The following is a 13157-nucleotide window of genomic DNA, read 5'->3' as shown; positions in this document are numbered from 1 at the left end:
GGCAACACACACTGTTCTAATGGGACACAAGAGGCTCTAATGAGCTACGACTCCTCGGCTTTCTGTGGCAATGTAATTCAATTAACAGCAAAGGAAACCTTTCCTCCTGAGCTGCTGGAGTTTGTGGGGTGCAGGACAGTGCAGTGCCCAGCTTGGTGCCCGTGTGACAATCCTGTCCCAAGGGGAGCACGACACTCTGAGCTGGCAGGGGATGGCAAAGAGCAGGGATGTTGTGGCAGAATAGCCTGGGCCACCAAGGGGCACAAAAAGCAGCCCAAGACTTCTCCAAACTGTGCCCTGTCCCATCCCCAGTGCTCTGACACCTCTGCCTGCCTCAGCCCCGGGTCAGGGACACAGCAGGGCAGAGGCAGGCCTGGGAAGGGTTAGGGTTAGAGTTAGGTTTAGGTTAGGGTGAGGGTTAGGACTGTCCCAGCCCAGCCTCCCATGTCCCATGGGGTGAGGAGCACAGGGACAACCAGGGGCTCTTGCACTTTCCCCAGGGCAGGGCTGACTGCCCAGCACAGCACAAGGGCACACACAGCTGCAGGAGGGGCTCAGCACCCTGTCCTGGCACGCCTTGCCAGGTTCCTGCCCACTGTCCCCTTCTCCTGCCATGGAAAACCATCGAGGGGCCACCCTGCTATTTGTCAAACAGGGACATGGCGATGTGGTCCCTGCACCCAGCCCTCATTCAGCCCAGTGCTGCAGCAGAGGGTGTGAGGCTGTGGGGCCAAAGGGGCAGGACAGCCCCTCAGGGCTGCAGCAGCCTTGGCTGCACCGGCCCCTTCCCAGCAGAGAGCAGAGGCCCCGGGAGAGGAGCTCTGTTTCAGGCTCTGCTTCGCTGAAATGCACTTATTGATGTTTGATTAAAAGCAGCTCCTTGGATGTAAACATATCAACTTCTCTCAATTGCCAGGGTCCCACGGGAGCTGCACGTAGTCCAGAGCAGGAAAAGATCACAACAAACCCCCAGAAAACCCCAAGCAGCTGTGAGGATAGCACAGATTGGGCACTGGTGCCTAACACCTGCCCTGCAGCAGCTCTGCAGCTTGCAGAGGGACCGCATTGCTTGGGACCGGCTGCAGGGACATCCATGGGTGGCTGGGGGCTGCTCCTGACCAGTCTGTGATCCCTTCCTGGGTGCAGGGCATCAATAATGTGGCATCAGACACAGCTCACTCTGGGCAGACAGGCTTCCTTCGAGGAGAGCTCACCTCCAATGCCTCCTGTGCCCTCCAATCTGCGCCCACCAGGGCACACCCTCCAATTCAGCCTCTCTTGGTGCCCATGGCCTTGTTAACAAGGCCACAACGAGACTTGGTGCCCCTCTCTGGGCAGAGACAAGCCTGGGAACAAAGGGAGCCAACAGCCAGAGCACGCTGCCATCCCACACCCGGCTGGGGCACGAGCCGCTTGGCAGAGCGCTGGTGACAACTGAATGAGAACAGTGACAAGGGTGACAAGGGCTGTGCCTGCCTTCCTCGCCCCCCTCTTTCTTGTTTGGAGCTGGCTCTGTGATGTTAATTTGATTGCACCCGTCTCAGCTTCCTTTCTACACTGATTAGCTGAGTTTCACCTGAAGCATGAGATTAATTCAAATTGCATGGAAGCAATCAGTTATGCTCGCGCTGTGTGGCAGCGAACTTCCAAAGAGGGCTGTGCCACGACCACGGACAGAGACCCCTCTATCTGCCCCCTGGCTGGACCCCTGGCACCGAGGTGCTGGCACGGAGAGGGCAGAGGAGCCCCCTCCCCAGTGCCCAGGGTGCTGCTGCCCTGGCACAGCAGGCAGGACCCCCAGGAGATGCGACTGTGCCCATCCCACACGCTGCTGACACCCGGGCAGGTGTGCAGCCATGTGCTAAATGGCATTTATCACACACTGCTGGGCTCCTCACCTGCGCCCAGCCCAGCCTGCTGTGCCCCCGGGCACACGCTCAGATATTCCAGCACTCCTCACCTTCCACTCCTCACCTTCTGGGTGCTGGTGAGTTCCCTCCCAAAGCAGGGAAGGAAGGACAGGCTGCCATGCTGTGGGAGCCCAGAGGCCCTGGCACCCAGGGACAGGAAAGCCTCAACCCCATGGGTGACATTCCCAAGCAAATCTGGTGGCTTTTCACACCCACCACCCCCTGACAAAAGCATCACCCAGCTGCTGCTGGCTCTGCCCAGCCCAGCGAACTCAAGCACGCTCAGGCACACACCCAGTGTGTCACCTGGCTGTCCCAGCTCACCCTGGCCGTGGTGCCAGGGCAGGGGACGTGTGACACCAGCTGGCTGTGGCACTGCCCTCTCCCCTGCTGACCGCCAGCACGCTTTGTTTGGGCTCTGATTAACTCTCATTTAACTCAGTCCGCAGTGGCCTGACTTTCAGGGAAAGCCAGTGCTGATCTCCCTTTAATTGGGCTGACATTTCGCTAAACAAACAAAACCCCCAAAATGAAACAAAACAAAGAGCCCATCTAACGCTTAATTGGCTGTGGTGCTTGGTGTACCTATTCATCCAAACCTTTTCAAAGGCAGCGAGGGCTCCGAGGGCTCCGGGAGATGCAAAAGCACTCGCATAATAAGGTTATGTGCTATTCAAGTCAGCAAGCAACCTGTCCTGGGATGCAATTACAGGAGCTAGCAGGGACACGGCACCAGCCCGGGCTCCCAGGCTTGGCATGCTCGCTCGGGATTAATCGCCTCGACTTTGTACCTGCACTCATTGAAGTGCCTTGTTTGAAGTGGCTGGGTTTGATTCATCAGTCGCAGGGATAAATTAAACAGCTGACAGCCAGGGGAGCGGGAACCTGGGAAGGCAGAGGCTGCGTGGGGAGGGGAGAAGCCCCTGAGAGAAACAGCTGCTGGCGTCAGGGAAGGAAGCAGCAGGCTGGGGAGGGAGGCCAGGGCTTGGTGGTGACCAGAGAGGGCTGCACGTCCCCTCTGCCCACAGCACCCTGGATGGGCAAGCAGGGGATGGTGGCTCTTATGGCTTCACCAGCAGCCTCCATCCCCTCTGGCACAGCGTGCTCACTGCCTCATTCCCAGCATGGTCAAGGCAAAGTTTAGTCCTCCTGAGCCCAATCCTGACCCCAGGAGTGAGGGTAATTGCTCTAGACTCCCTGCTCTGGACTTCCTCCACCACCTCCTTTTGGAGGTTTGAATGCTCCCAGCAGCAACGAGCCCAATGACTAACAGGGAGCTGGCAATTATACATTCTGCTGATAGCAACGGGAGAGCAATCCAATAACACACACAGTTCAAACACGGTGTCTAACAACACTTCCCAGCCCATCCCTGTCAAAGCAGCCCAGCTATTTCCTTTCCTCCTGGATGATGTAGATTGATTGCCTGGTTTTATTAAAGACAAAGTGTGTTTAATAGCAAAAGGGAAGCGGGTCCCTGGAGGGGAGGAATCGATGCCCTCCCGTGCCCTGCATTGATCGTGGGGATGCGTGGGGCCGGGGCTGGAGCACGGCGGGTGTGGTTGGAGCCCTCAGAACAGAGAGGGAGGCAGTGCCAGACCAGGCTCTGCTGGTGACCCCGTGTCCCACAGCCACCCTCACTGTGCCCATCTCTGTTCCCCAGGTCACTGCTGTGACCTGAGCAGGTCCCTGTGCCCTGAGGATGCCCCGTGGCACAGCCCTGGGTACCTACTCTTGACGGTGAGGAACATGGACTTGCTGATGTCGGTGCCCACGCCGTTGCTGGCCTGGCAGAGGTAGTAGCCGATGTCCTCCTCCAGCACGTGGCGGATGAGCAGGGAGCTGTTGGGCAGGATCTGGATGCGGCCCGTCAGGGGGATGGGATGGTACTGCTGGGGGTTGCCGCTTCCTAGGAGGGGACACAGAGGCACAGAGCTCAGCTGAGGCAGAGCAGCACTCACGGGGCTCGGAGCTGGGGTGGCCATGCCCGAGGGACTCTCCCCAGCGTGCACTGACATCCCCACACGTTGCCATGACCCATCCCTACCTTTAGCGTGCTTCCACATGACTTTGGGAGGGGGGTACCCATCAACGGAGCAGTTCAGCACCCCAGCTTTCCCATAAATGCCATCTTGGTTGTTGGGCTGGACCACAAAGCGAGGAGGCACTGCGGAGTTTGGGAGGAAGGACGGTCACTGCAGGAAAATCCCCATCAGATCCCTACAGCTCCCCACTGCCTGTGAGCATGGGGATGGCATCGATTCCCAGCTCAGCCTTGCTCCTCACCCTCCCGAACTCCCCCTGCTGCTGCTGTGCTGCCCTCCCTCTCCCAGCAGCACCAGGTGGGATGTGGGGATGTGGGATGTGGGCTCACCCCGCACGATGAGCTGCCGCTCCCGGCTGACGGTGGCAGCGTCGTTGCTGGCGATGCAGGTGTAGTTCCCGTTGTGCTTGAGGGACACGCTGGAGATCTGCAGGGAGCTCATGAACTCCTTGCTCTCGATGGTGACCCCGGAGCCAGAGAGGATGACGTGCCCGTCCTTCCTCCAGGTGATGTGGATGGGCATGTCCCCCGAGGACACCACGCAGGGGATGTAGAGGAGCTGTCCGATGGAGGCTGGCGGGAACTCGAAGGGCTGGATCAGAGGAGGGACTGTCGAGGGGAGAGGAGGGGGATGCTGGAGAGCCCATCCCAGGAAAGCCTTCCTCGAGTGGGGATGGGCTGCAGAAGGGGCTTGGGGAAGATGCTGTCCCGGGAGGAGAAGCAGCCCAGAAACCGAGACAGGCTTTGATTCCACCAGAACAAGGCCAGGGGACAGCAGGAGGTGCCATCCAGCAGAGAACAGCAGGGAGATTTCTCCCACCTGGCAGAGCTACCCTGCTGAGAGTGGGATGGAGAAACGCTGACCCTGCAGTGGGGAAAGCCCCGGCCACCCCCAGCACGTGGCCCCCGAAATTCCACCTCAGCATTTATCCACTCCCAGAAAAGCCTTCATTAGATGGATGCTTTTCTTAAAGGTGCTGGATTCAGAACCAGCCATTATCTTTCTGATAACTTAATTAGGCAACTGCAGCAGCATCTCTGGCAATGTAGGAGGGGGAAGAAAGAGGAGAGAGGGAGACAATTAGCTTAACAAGGCTCAGCACCTGGTAGATGAGATCCTCGTTCTGCAGTCTCCATAATTAAATTAGCAGCCTGCCAATTGTCCCTTCAGCAGCAGGGAGCAGGGAGCAGGGGCAGTTCCCTGGACCCCCACGCACTTCCCTGGGCTCCCACTTCCACCCTGAGCCCATCCTGTCACTGAGGTATCACTGCTGCCTGGTCCAGAGCACGGCAGGAGTGTCACTGTGCTGTCACTGTGCCCCAGGTGGGAGCCACTGCCATGGGCAGGCAGGTACGGGCAGGGCTGGCCTGTCCCTCTGCCTGTGACAGCAACGTGGCTCGAGCTGCCACAGTCATGGAGCCAGCACTGCCTGTTTTCCATAATTAATGAATAATTAATTGGGAATGCACTGCAGTCTAGTGCAGAGCGGGGATGGGCTTGTGGACCACGCCTCCCCAAACACGCCCCTCCAGCTGCTCTCCCTTCTCCAGCTTCCCACAAACAGAGCTCACAACTCCCCTTTCCTTCCCAGATCGCTTCCCACCGTGATTCTCCTTTCTCCAGAGCTCCAAGGCTCTCATCTGCCCACAGCCTGGAGCACCCTGCTCACGGTGCCACCACAGAGCCCATCCCAGCAGCTCCAATGCAGAGGTGACTCTGTGAGCAGCCTCTGCCTTCCCATGGGGTGAAGCATCACCCCACAGTGCCCTGGCACTGTGTCAGCCCCGTGCTCCCCAAAACTCTGCATCCACCTGAGCAGGGCTGTGTGAGAGCCCCAGGACAGCACCAACACACAGGGGATTAATTAAAACCTTCAAAGATGTCTGCAGGAAGAAGGAGCTGTCGGGGCACCTTGGAGGAGGCTGGATTTTGGATTGTGCTGCTGGGGAAGTGCAGGGAAGAGGCCCCAGCAGCATCCCTGACTAGCAAAGCCCTGGGGAGCAGAGCAGGGAGGTTTGAAACCGGGATCCTGGGATCCCTGGCCAAGCAGCAGCTACACCTGGGCAGGAGCTTCCCTCAGCACGAGATGGGGATGAGGCCTCATGAACAGGGCTGCACGTCCCCGTTCCTGGGGGGAGCAGTGCCAGAGGGAACTGTAAAGCTTTTACTGTGAGATTGGAAGGAGCTGCATAACTCACTGGTGCCATTTCACGTGGTGACCAGGCACTTGGGGCTGTTAAAGCTTTATGGTGCTCCACGCCAGCCCGCGCTCCTTGTGCTACACAGTTATGTTTATTCACTCCCTGACTCTCTGCTAGGGCCTTTGCTATTCTCTTCCACAGGCCTTTTATCCAGGGGCAGAGGAAACGAGGAGCTCAGCCAGTGGGAATGGGTGTAAATCTCCAGCAGGGGAATGAAGACGTCTGGCCCGTGCTGCACCATCCTGCTCACCTTCCTCAGCCCGTCACCAGCCACTAATCAAGGCAGTAAATCCACTCTGGGAAGGACTCAGCAGCATTCCTTCCCAGGACACACAAATCCTGAGCTGAACTTCAGCATCCTGCACCCTCTGAGGGCACCTCCTAGTGAATGCCATAATTTAAGGGCTCACAAACACCCTGAGATGATGTCCCCACATCAGCCCTGCCTGTCTCAAGACAAGACCAACATCTCTGGCCTCTTTCCAAGCTCTGGGGCTCCACATGGATGGGGATTTATTCGACGTGAGAAAAGCAGGGCTGGCCAAGCCCTGCAGACCCCAGGGGCAAGAAGACCTCCCTGCACCCCCTCAGACAGGTTACCCACAGCCTCCTCTCCCCTTTGGGAGCCTGGGAGAAGAGCATTAGCTAATCAAGTGGTAGCATCTCTAATCAGCTTGATGCTCTCTCTCGCTAACCTGATTCCTAATAAGAAAATGGTGGCTGGGAGGGGAGGGAGGGGGATCAGAGTAAATCCAGCGCACGAATCCCCCGCTGGGTGAGAGGCAGGATGACAATTGGCCGGCTCTGTCCCCAGCGCCGCCGTGTTTGTCTGAATGATTTACTGCCAACACCGAGCTGGCGACGGGCGGAGCCGACCCCACAACTCCCGAGGAGGGGAGATCCGGGAGCTCCCAGCGCAATCTCAGCCAGTCACTGGGAGGGAATGCATCCGGCTCAATTCATTAGGACTGATAGCTCCCTCAATGGGGCTGAATAATTGATGGCCCGGAGAAGCTTTTAAGATGTTCTGTGCGCTCGGAAGACCGAGAGTATTATTTTTTTAAAAGCTAGCACACACAGAAAAACATCGGTGAAGGTGATCCAAGCAAAGGTTAGATGTTTTAATACGTTATGTTTACACCATAAGTCCTTGCTCCATCACTTGTAAGGGGAAATGGATACGGCGTGCTCGGGGCAGCTGCTGGCAGCTGGCAGGACCAGGTAGCCAAGCCAGCTCCCGAGGACTGAGCTGCCACACCTGGTGACCACAGAGCACAGCCACCACCTGGCCATGCAGGTGCTCCTCTGCCTCCATCCCACTGTGGAGAACCCAAAAACAACCTGGATGAGCCACTCAGGGGAAGCATCCCCAGCCTCTGTCTCACCTTTGACGGTGACGTGGACGCTCTGGCTGATGGAGAGCTGGGGCTGGATCAGCACGCTGCACAGGTACTCTCCCTCATCCATGCCTTTCTGCACATCCATCAGCTTCAGCGTGCCGTTCTCAAAGACCACTTGGCGGTGGTTATCGGGCAGCAGCAGAGAGTCCTTGTACCACTTGATGGAGTAATAGGGGTACCCGATGACCCTGCAGTTGATGAAAGTGTCCCTACCCGCGACCGCTGTTATGTTCTTCATGGCGCGGATGCTCGGGGGACCTACATATGGGGGAGGAAGGAAGAGGCAGGCTAGGTTAATTCCGAAGGGCCATTTGCTTGCATGCACATCTGCTGCTATTCCAGAGCCAGCTCCACAGGCACAGGAGGTGACCAGGGCACCCTGGTTTGGGTGAGGAGGCGGCATGGGCTCCCCTCAGCTCCTGTGGGGACAGCCACTTTCGCCTGCAGCCTCCAGCTACAGCTGCTCTCCCTCACCTACCTACAGGGCTGTGCTCTGGGACACAGCCACACTTCAAACAGCAATCCCGCCCCAGTGCTGGGGGAGCTGAGCCCACACACACCACTGCTGCCCACTGTGGGGTTGGATGGTGTCTGTTCTCTGCTCTGGGCACTGTGCCTGCCCAGGGTGCCTCCACCTGGCTCCTCTGAGCACCAGAGATATGGGAGAGATGGGGAGAGCTCCCCCACCATCACAGCCTCTCTCTGCCTCTCCCGGGAGGAAGCTGCCTGCATTGTGCCAAACATCCTTGGCAAGAGCTGCTATGGGAACCTGACTTCCACTGGCAAAAACGCTTCACCTCCTTGAACCCCACCTTTCTGCGCCCCCCACTGCCAACCTGCATGTCACTGAAAAGCCAGACAGCCACCAGTCTCTGTCTGGCTTTGGAGCTGCCTGAGGACTGGAGAATGCTGCAGGTGAGCCTTTAAACGAGAGGTTTCATGCATCAATAATTACATTGTTCTCCCAGTCGCTGCATAAAACAGCGAAGTAATCTAAAGATTAACCCTGTCTTGACTCCTCATCCTGAGGGTGTAGCAAGATAACAGCTTAACAGGCACTCAGGATCAGCTGATGGACAGTGTTTTTCATTCTAGGACACATTAAGAGAAGGAGCAGAAAGAAAGGAATTAGCATCTGGCTCTGTAACCGTGTCTTGGGCCTGTTTGAGGGACATGCTCTGTGCCACCGAAAAAGAAACCTGAATCTTATCTAGTGACAGCCCATCAAGAGCTGAGAAAGGGGGAAAAGAGAGACAAGGGAACATCCTCATTGAAAACGCTGCTCTGGCTTCTCCTGGCTGAGGGATGAACTTCCTCCAAATTCAGCAGTAAACGGCAGCAAAATTCCGACTCTCCTGGGATCCCAGCCAAAAAGCCACTAGATCCATTTCAAACCTGAGACACAGACAAACACAGCCCTTCAACCCTCATTCTCAGCAGACAAATAAACGCTCCCTTATCTTGTCTCGCTCCCACCTGTAAGCCTGGGAGCTTTAATTGGGTATTATTAATGGGCAGGGGCTTACAGCATACCCCGTGCCTGAGAGCGCTCCCCAGAACACACCGAGCGGCGTGCTGCAGCCGTAATAACACGGTGATTAACGCGGCCATGGCTTTTAGCAGACAAAGAAAATACAGACATGACAAATCAAAGCTCATTTTCCACGATTTCACGTGCTGCCTCATCATTGTTTGTCATGGAGATCCTGGTGCCACCAGGCGCGGTGGCTGCCAAGGAGTGGGGCTCCGGTAGGGAACGGGGGCAGCTGGCAGAGCACAGGGGACCTGGGACACTTCTGGGCCTGCCACCTCCTTCTCCATGGTGGGGTCCCTCAAGGGGTGCCTGCCCACCCTGTGCAGACCCCAGGGCAGGGCTTAGCAGAGTGAGAGCGGACCCCAGTGTGGACAGTGCCGCCCTTTGACTCTGCAAAGCCAAGCTCCAGCTCTCCAAGCCTCTGGAATTGCTTTCCACTGGGTTAAACTCCCTGCTTGAAGCATCAGAGAAGCTCAACCCTGCAGGTGTGCGAGGAGCGTGGCAGGGCTCAGGGGGTGAGGCTGGGGCAGCCAGGGGAAGAAGAGGGAGAGGCGAGGAGGAGCGATCAGCCAGGGAACAGAAGAACCAAGAACAAAAATAAAAGCCCGGTAAAAGTCCTATTCTGATATTTAAAAGTAGACAGGCACCTCTTACGTTTATTCGCGCTTGGTATTCGGCGCTGCCCACCGAGTTCCGCGCGGTGCACCGGTACACGCCGCCGTCCTTGATCTGCGGGCTGCTGACGTTCATGTGGCTGACGGTGGTGCCATCAGACATGGTGTACTGGTTGGAGCGGTGCCCGCTGTCCCGCGGGATGGGCTCGTCGTCCAGCGCCCAGGTGACGGTGGGTGGCGGGGCCCCCTTGGCGGCACACATCAGGGAGAACTGCTCCCCGGGGTTGACCACCTTCTCGCTGAAGGAGGAGACGATGCGGGGGGTCCCATCTGGGGGGCACCCAGCGGGACGGGGGTCAGGGAGCGGCAGCCACAGGCAGCAGCAGTCACCCGCCAGCAGGATGGCACTGAGCTCCCACCCCAGGGTCAGCCGGGACAGGAGCCCCGCTGGGGACACATGCGGGGCTGTGCTGGGGTCCCTGTGGCAGGGACATGCAGACAGGGGCGAGGGGACACTGATGCCGCCTCCCTCAGCGGAGCCCATCCCTTATCCAAACGCTCAGTGGGCTGGATCAGGGAGGCTGCCTGGTGAATGAGGTGTCATGGGGCTGGGGGTGGCAAGTCAACCTTATTTTGGTCCTTCCTCATGCTGTGCCCCTGCAGACAGCACACAGGGCCCAGCAACAGGCTGGCAGCAGCCTCAGGACCCCCATCCCAGTGGGACTCTCTGCCCCCCAGCCATGCACAAAGCATCCCCTCAGAGAGGGGCAGAGAGGAAGGAGCCCCCAGGCCGGGAAGGCAGCTCACCCTCCAGCGTGATGATGGAGAAGTCCTGTGCCGTCTGGGACTTGCGGGTGGCAAAGCACTGGTAGGCGCCCGAGTGGCTCTTCTGGGCGGCCGTGATGAGCAGGGTCTCGTTGCTGATGCCCCGGATGGAGATGTAGTCATCCACCGCCACCAGGTCCGTGTTGCGGTACCAGCGGATGACGTACTCGGGGGAGCCGCTGAGGGCACAAGAGAGGATGACGGTGCTGCCGATGCCCGTTTTGAGCTTCTTTGGTGTGAGGGTCACACGCAGAGGGTCTGTGAGAGAGGGGAGAGGCGTTGGCAGTGCTGTGGGAGGCTCTCATCCCCGCTGAGCGCTCTCTGCTCCTCCTGCCCCAGCAGCGCCAGCCCGGCTGTGCTGTAAATGTCACCGCACAACGAGGCAGGTGGCCCTGCCACTGTCCCTGCTGCTGGCAGCCCCTGCTTTCATCATCAGCCCCAGGCCCTCGGCAGGGGTACTCTGGGGAGGTGGCAGGATGGCTGGAAGAAGACGTGGCACAGTGCTGGGCTGGGGACACAGCAGGCTGGCAGTGCCCGGCTGGCACCGTGCTCCAGGTAAGGCAGGCACAGTGCCTCTGGTACTGCCAGGATCCCGGTGACAGGAGGAACCCCCAGGAAAACAGCACGTGATAAATACTTGGCCTGCCCAGATGGTATTTACTGTTTGGCTAGAGCTTATTTTATGTAAATCGACATAAATTTTATGTAAATCAACAAAGCAAAGCACAGAAGCACCCAACACGTCGGACATGTGCAAGACAGTGGCTTCCAGCGAGCCAAACGCTGTGCCAAAACACAAGGCTGTTGTTTATACAGCTGTATAAACCTCTAAAGCTGAATACTGATAAAGGCTTTGCGTGCCAGAAGGCAGCAGGACCGAGCCCCCCCCGCACCGCTCCTCCCGCCGGCTCTCACCTATGACCGTGAGGGTGCCCGTGACCTCTGCGGAGCCGAAGGTGTTGGTCACCTCGCAGATGTAGGTGCCGCTGTCCTCCACGCGCAGGTCGCTGATGGTCAGCCCCGTGATGCGCTTGCTCCAGCGGCTGTCGGCGGGGAGCGGCCGCCCGTCCTTGATCCACCGCACGGCCGGGTTGGGGTAGCCCGAGGCGATGCAGGGCAGCTCCACCAGCCGGCCCGCCTTCACCTCCCTGGACTGGAAGCTGTCTAGCATGGTGGGGATGGACTCCGCCGGGTCTGGGGTGCGAGAGGAACTGGGCTCAGCCGGGGAAGAGGAGGAAGGGACGTGTCTCAGAGATGCTGTGAACCCCCTGGCATGGTGACACCGTGCCCAGTCAGCACCATCCATGAGAGACTGGCTCTCCCCACTCCCCTGAACTGCTGGCTCTGCCACAGAGGAGTGCAGGATGCACCCCGTCATCCTTGCTGAGCGCGGGGTGCCCTGTCCCACCCGGCCAGCACAGCCCTTGGCAGGACAACACACACAGGCAGGTGGAAAACCAATTCCTAAATAGCTGATGGGAGGAATAAACTCAGCATCGGAGGAATTACTCAAGGTGACACCTAATTGGTGCAAAATACACAAATTTTGTGGCACATTTCAAAATTTACAAGCAAAAGGGCCCATCACGCAGCTGGGAAAGGAGAAAATTAATCACTAAGTCTCAGGCGTGAAATTAAATTCCAGGGGAAAAAAACCTCTTTCATTACTCCCAAGCAGAAGTAAAACGCCGTGACGTGTAAATAATGACAGAGACCGGGAGGGGACCGGGCCAGATCGGAGCGCTCGGATGGGAATGATCCACCCGGGACACCCAGGCACCGCCGGGATGTGTGGCAAGACGGGCACGGCTGGAACCCCAAGAAGCAAGATCCGGCAAGCCCCGCATCCCTTCCGTGCCCTCCGGGGGGTTAATTCGAGGAGCCGGTGCGGGAGCACCCGAGGATGGGAACAGCATATGGCAGGGAGCGGGCGCGCCGCGCCGAGCGGCTGCGAGAGGGCGAACTCCCTCCCTCCCTCCCTCCCTCCTCCCTGCCGAGCGGAGTAATTTGGGCAGCGAGCGGAGCCGGGAGCGCCCCGAGACACCCGGCACTCCGGACTGCACTGCCTCCGCCGCAGTATCGCTTGCATGTTCGTCACATCGCGTCAGGCTGCTCACATCGCGGGCTGTCACATCGCATCGCCGCCCGCCCCGTCGCCTCCCGCTCGGGGGGACGCGCGGCACCGCCACCGCCGTGCCCGGCGAACTGGGGGGCTGCGGGCTGGGGGGCACGGCCCGGGCACTGCCAGCCCCCCGCGGCACCGCCCGCCCCGCTCCGGGATGTCCCCTGGCTGCGGGGACCCCAGGTGGCGGTGCCAGCGCTCCCTGTGCGGGGCGGCAAAGAGGGGAGCGGGCAGGGCAGGGCAGGGCAGGGCAGGGCTGGGCACCCTCCCGGGCACAGAGTCCGCCCCCCGCCCACCCCGGCAGCCGCACGGGCTCACCTGAGACGGAGAGGCGGGCGCCGTTGCTCTGCCGCGTCTCGCCGCTGTACTTGTGCTTGGTGATACACCTGTAGGTGGACAAGGCATCTTCCTTCTGCACGTCCGATATGTACAAACCTCCATAAGAAGTAATAAAAAACCTATTTTCTGGAGACACAAAGGGAGGAGAAGAGTGAGCGAGCCTCCCC

At 58.9% G+C, this 13157-nt stretch overlaps 1 protein-coding gene across 1 annotated transcript in view; it reads right to left on the bottom strand.

Annotated features, from left to right (window-relative positions):
• DSCAML1 (DS cell adhesion molecule like 1) overlaps nt 1–13157 on the bottom strand; it is a 99078-nt gene that overhangs the window by 16083 nt on the left and 69838 nt on the right. The window contains exons 4-11 of the mRNA XM_058819076.1: nt 12970–13116; nt 11445–11723; nt 10512–10787; nt 9738–10034; nt 7542–7814; nt 4285–4563; nt 3958–4077; nt 3643–3819 (exon numbers count right to left, since the gene is read on the bottom strand). Coding sequence (XP_058675059.1) covers nt 3643–3819; nt 3958–4077; nt 4285–4563; nt 7542–7814; nt 9738–10034; nt 10512–10787; nt 11445–11723; nt 12970–13116 — 1848 coding nt within the window. The remainder of the gene's footprint in view (nt 1–3642; nt 3820–3957; nt 4078–4284; nt 4564–7541; nt 7815–9737; nt 10035–10511; nt 10788–11444; nt 11724–12969; nt 13117–13157) is intronic.

Source organism: Ammospiza caudacuta, chromosome 23 (genome assembly GCF_027887145.1).
Source record: "Ammospiza caudacuta isolate bAmmCau1 chromosome 23, bAmmCau1.pri, whole genome shotgun sequence".
NCBI lineage: Eukaryota > Metazoa > Chordata > Aves > Passeriformes > Passerellidae > Ammospiza > Ammospiza caudacuta.
This window is presented reverse-complemented; position numbering and strand designations above follow the sequence as displayed.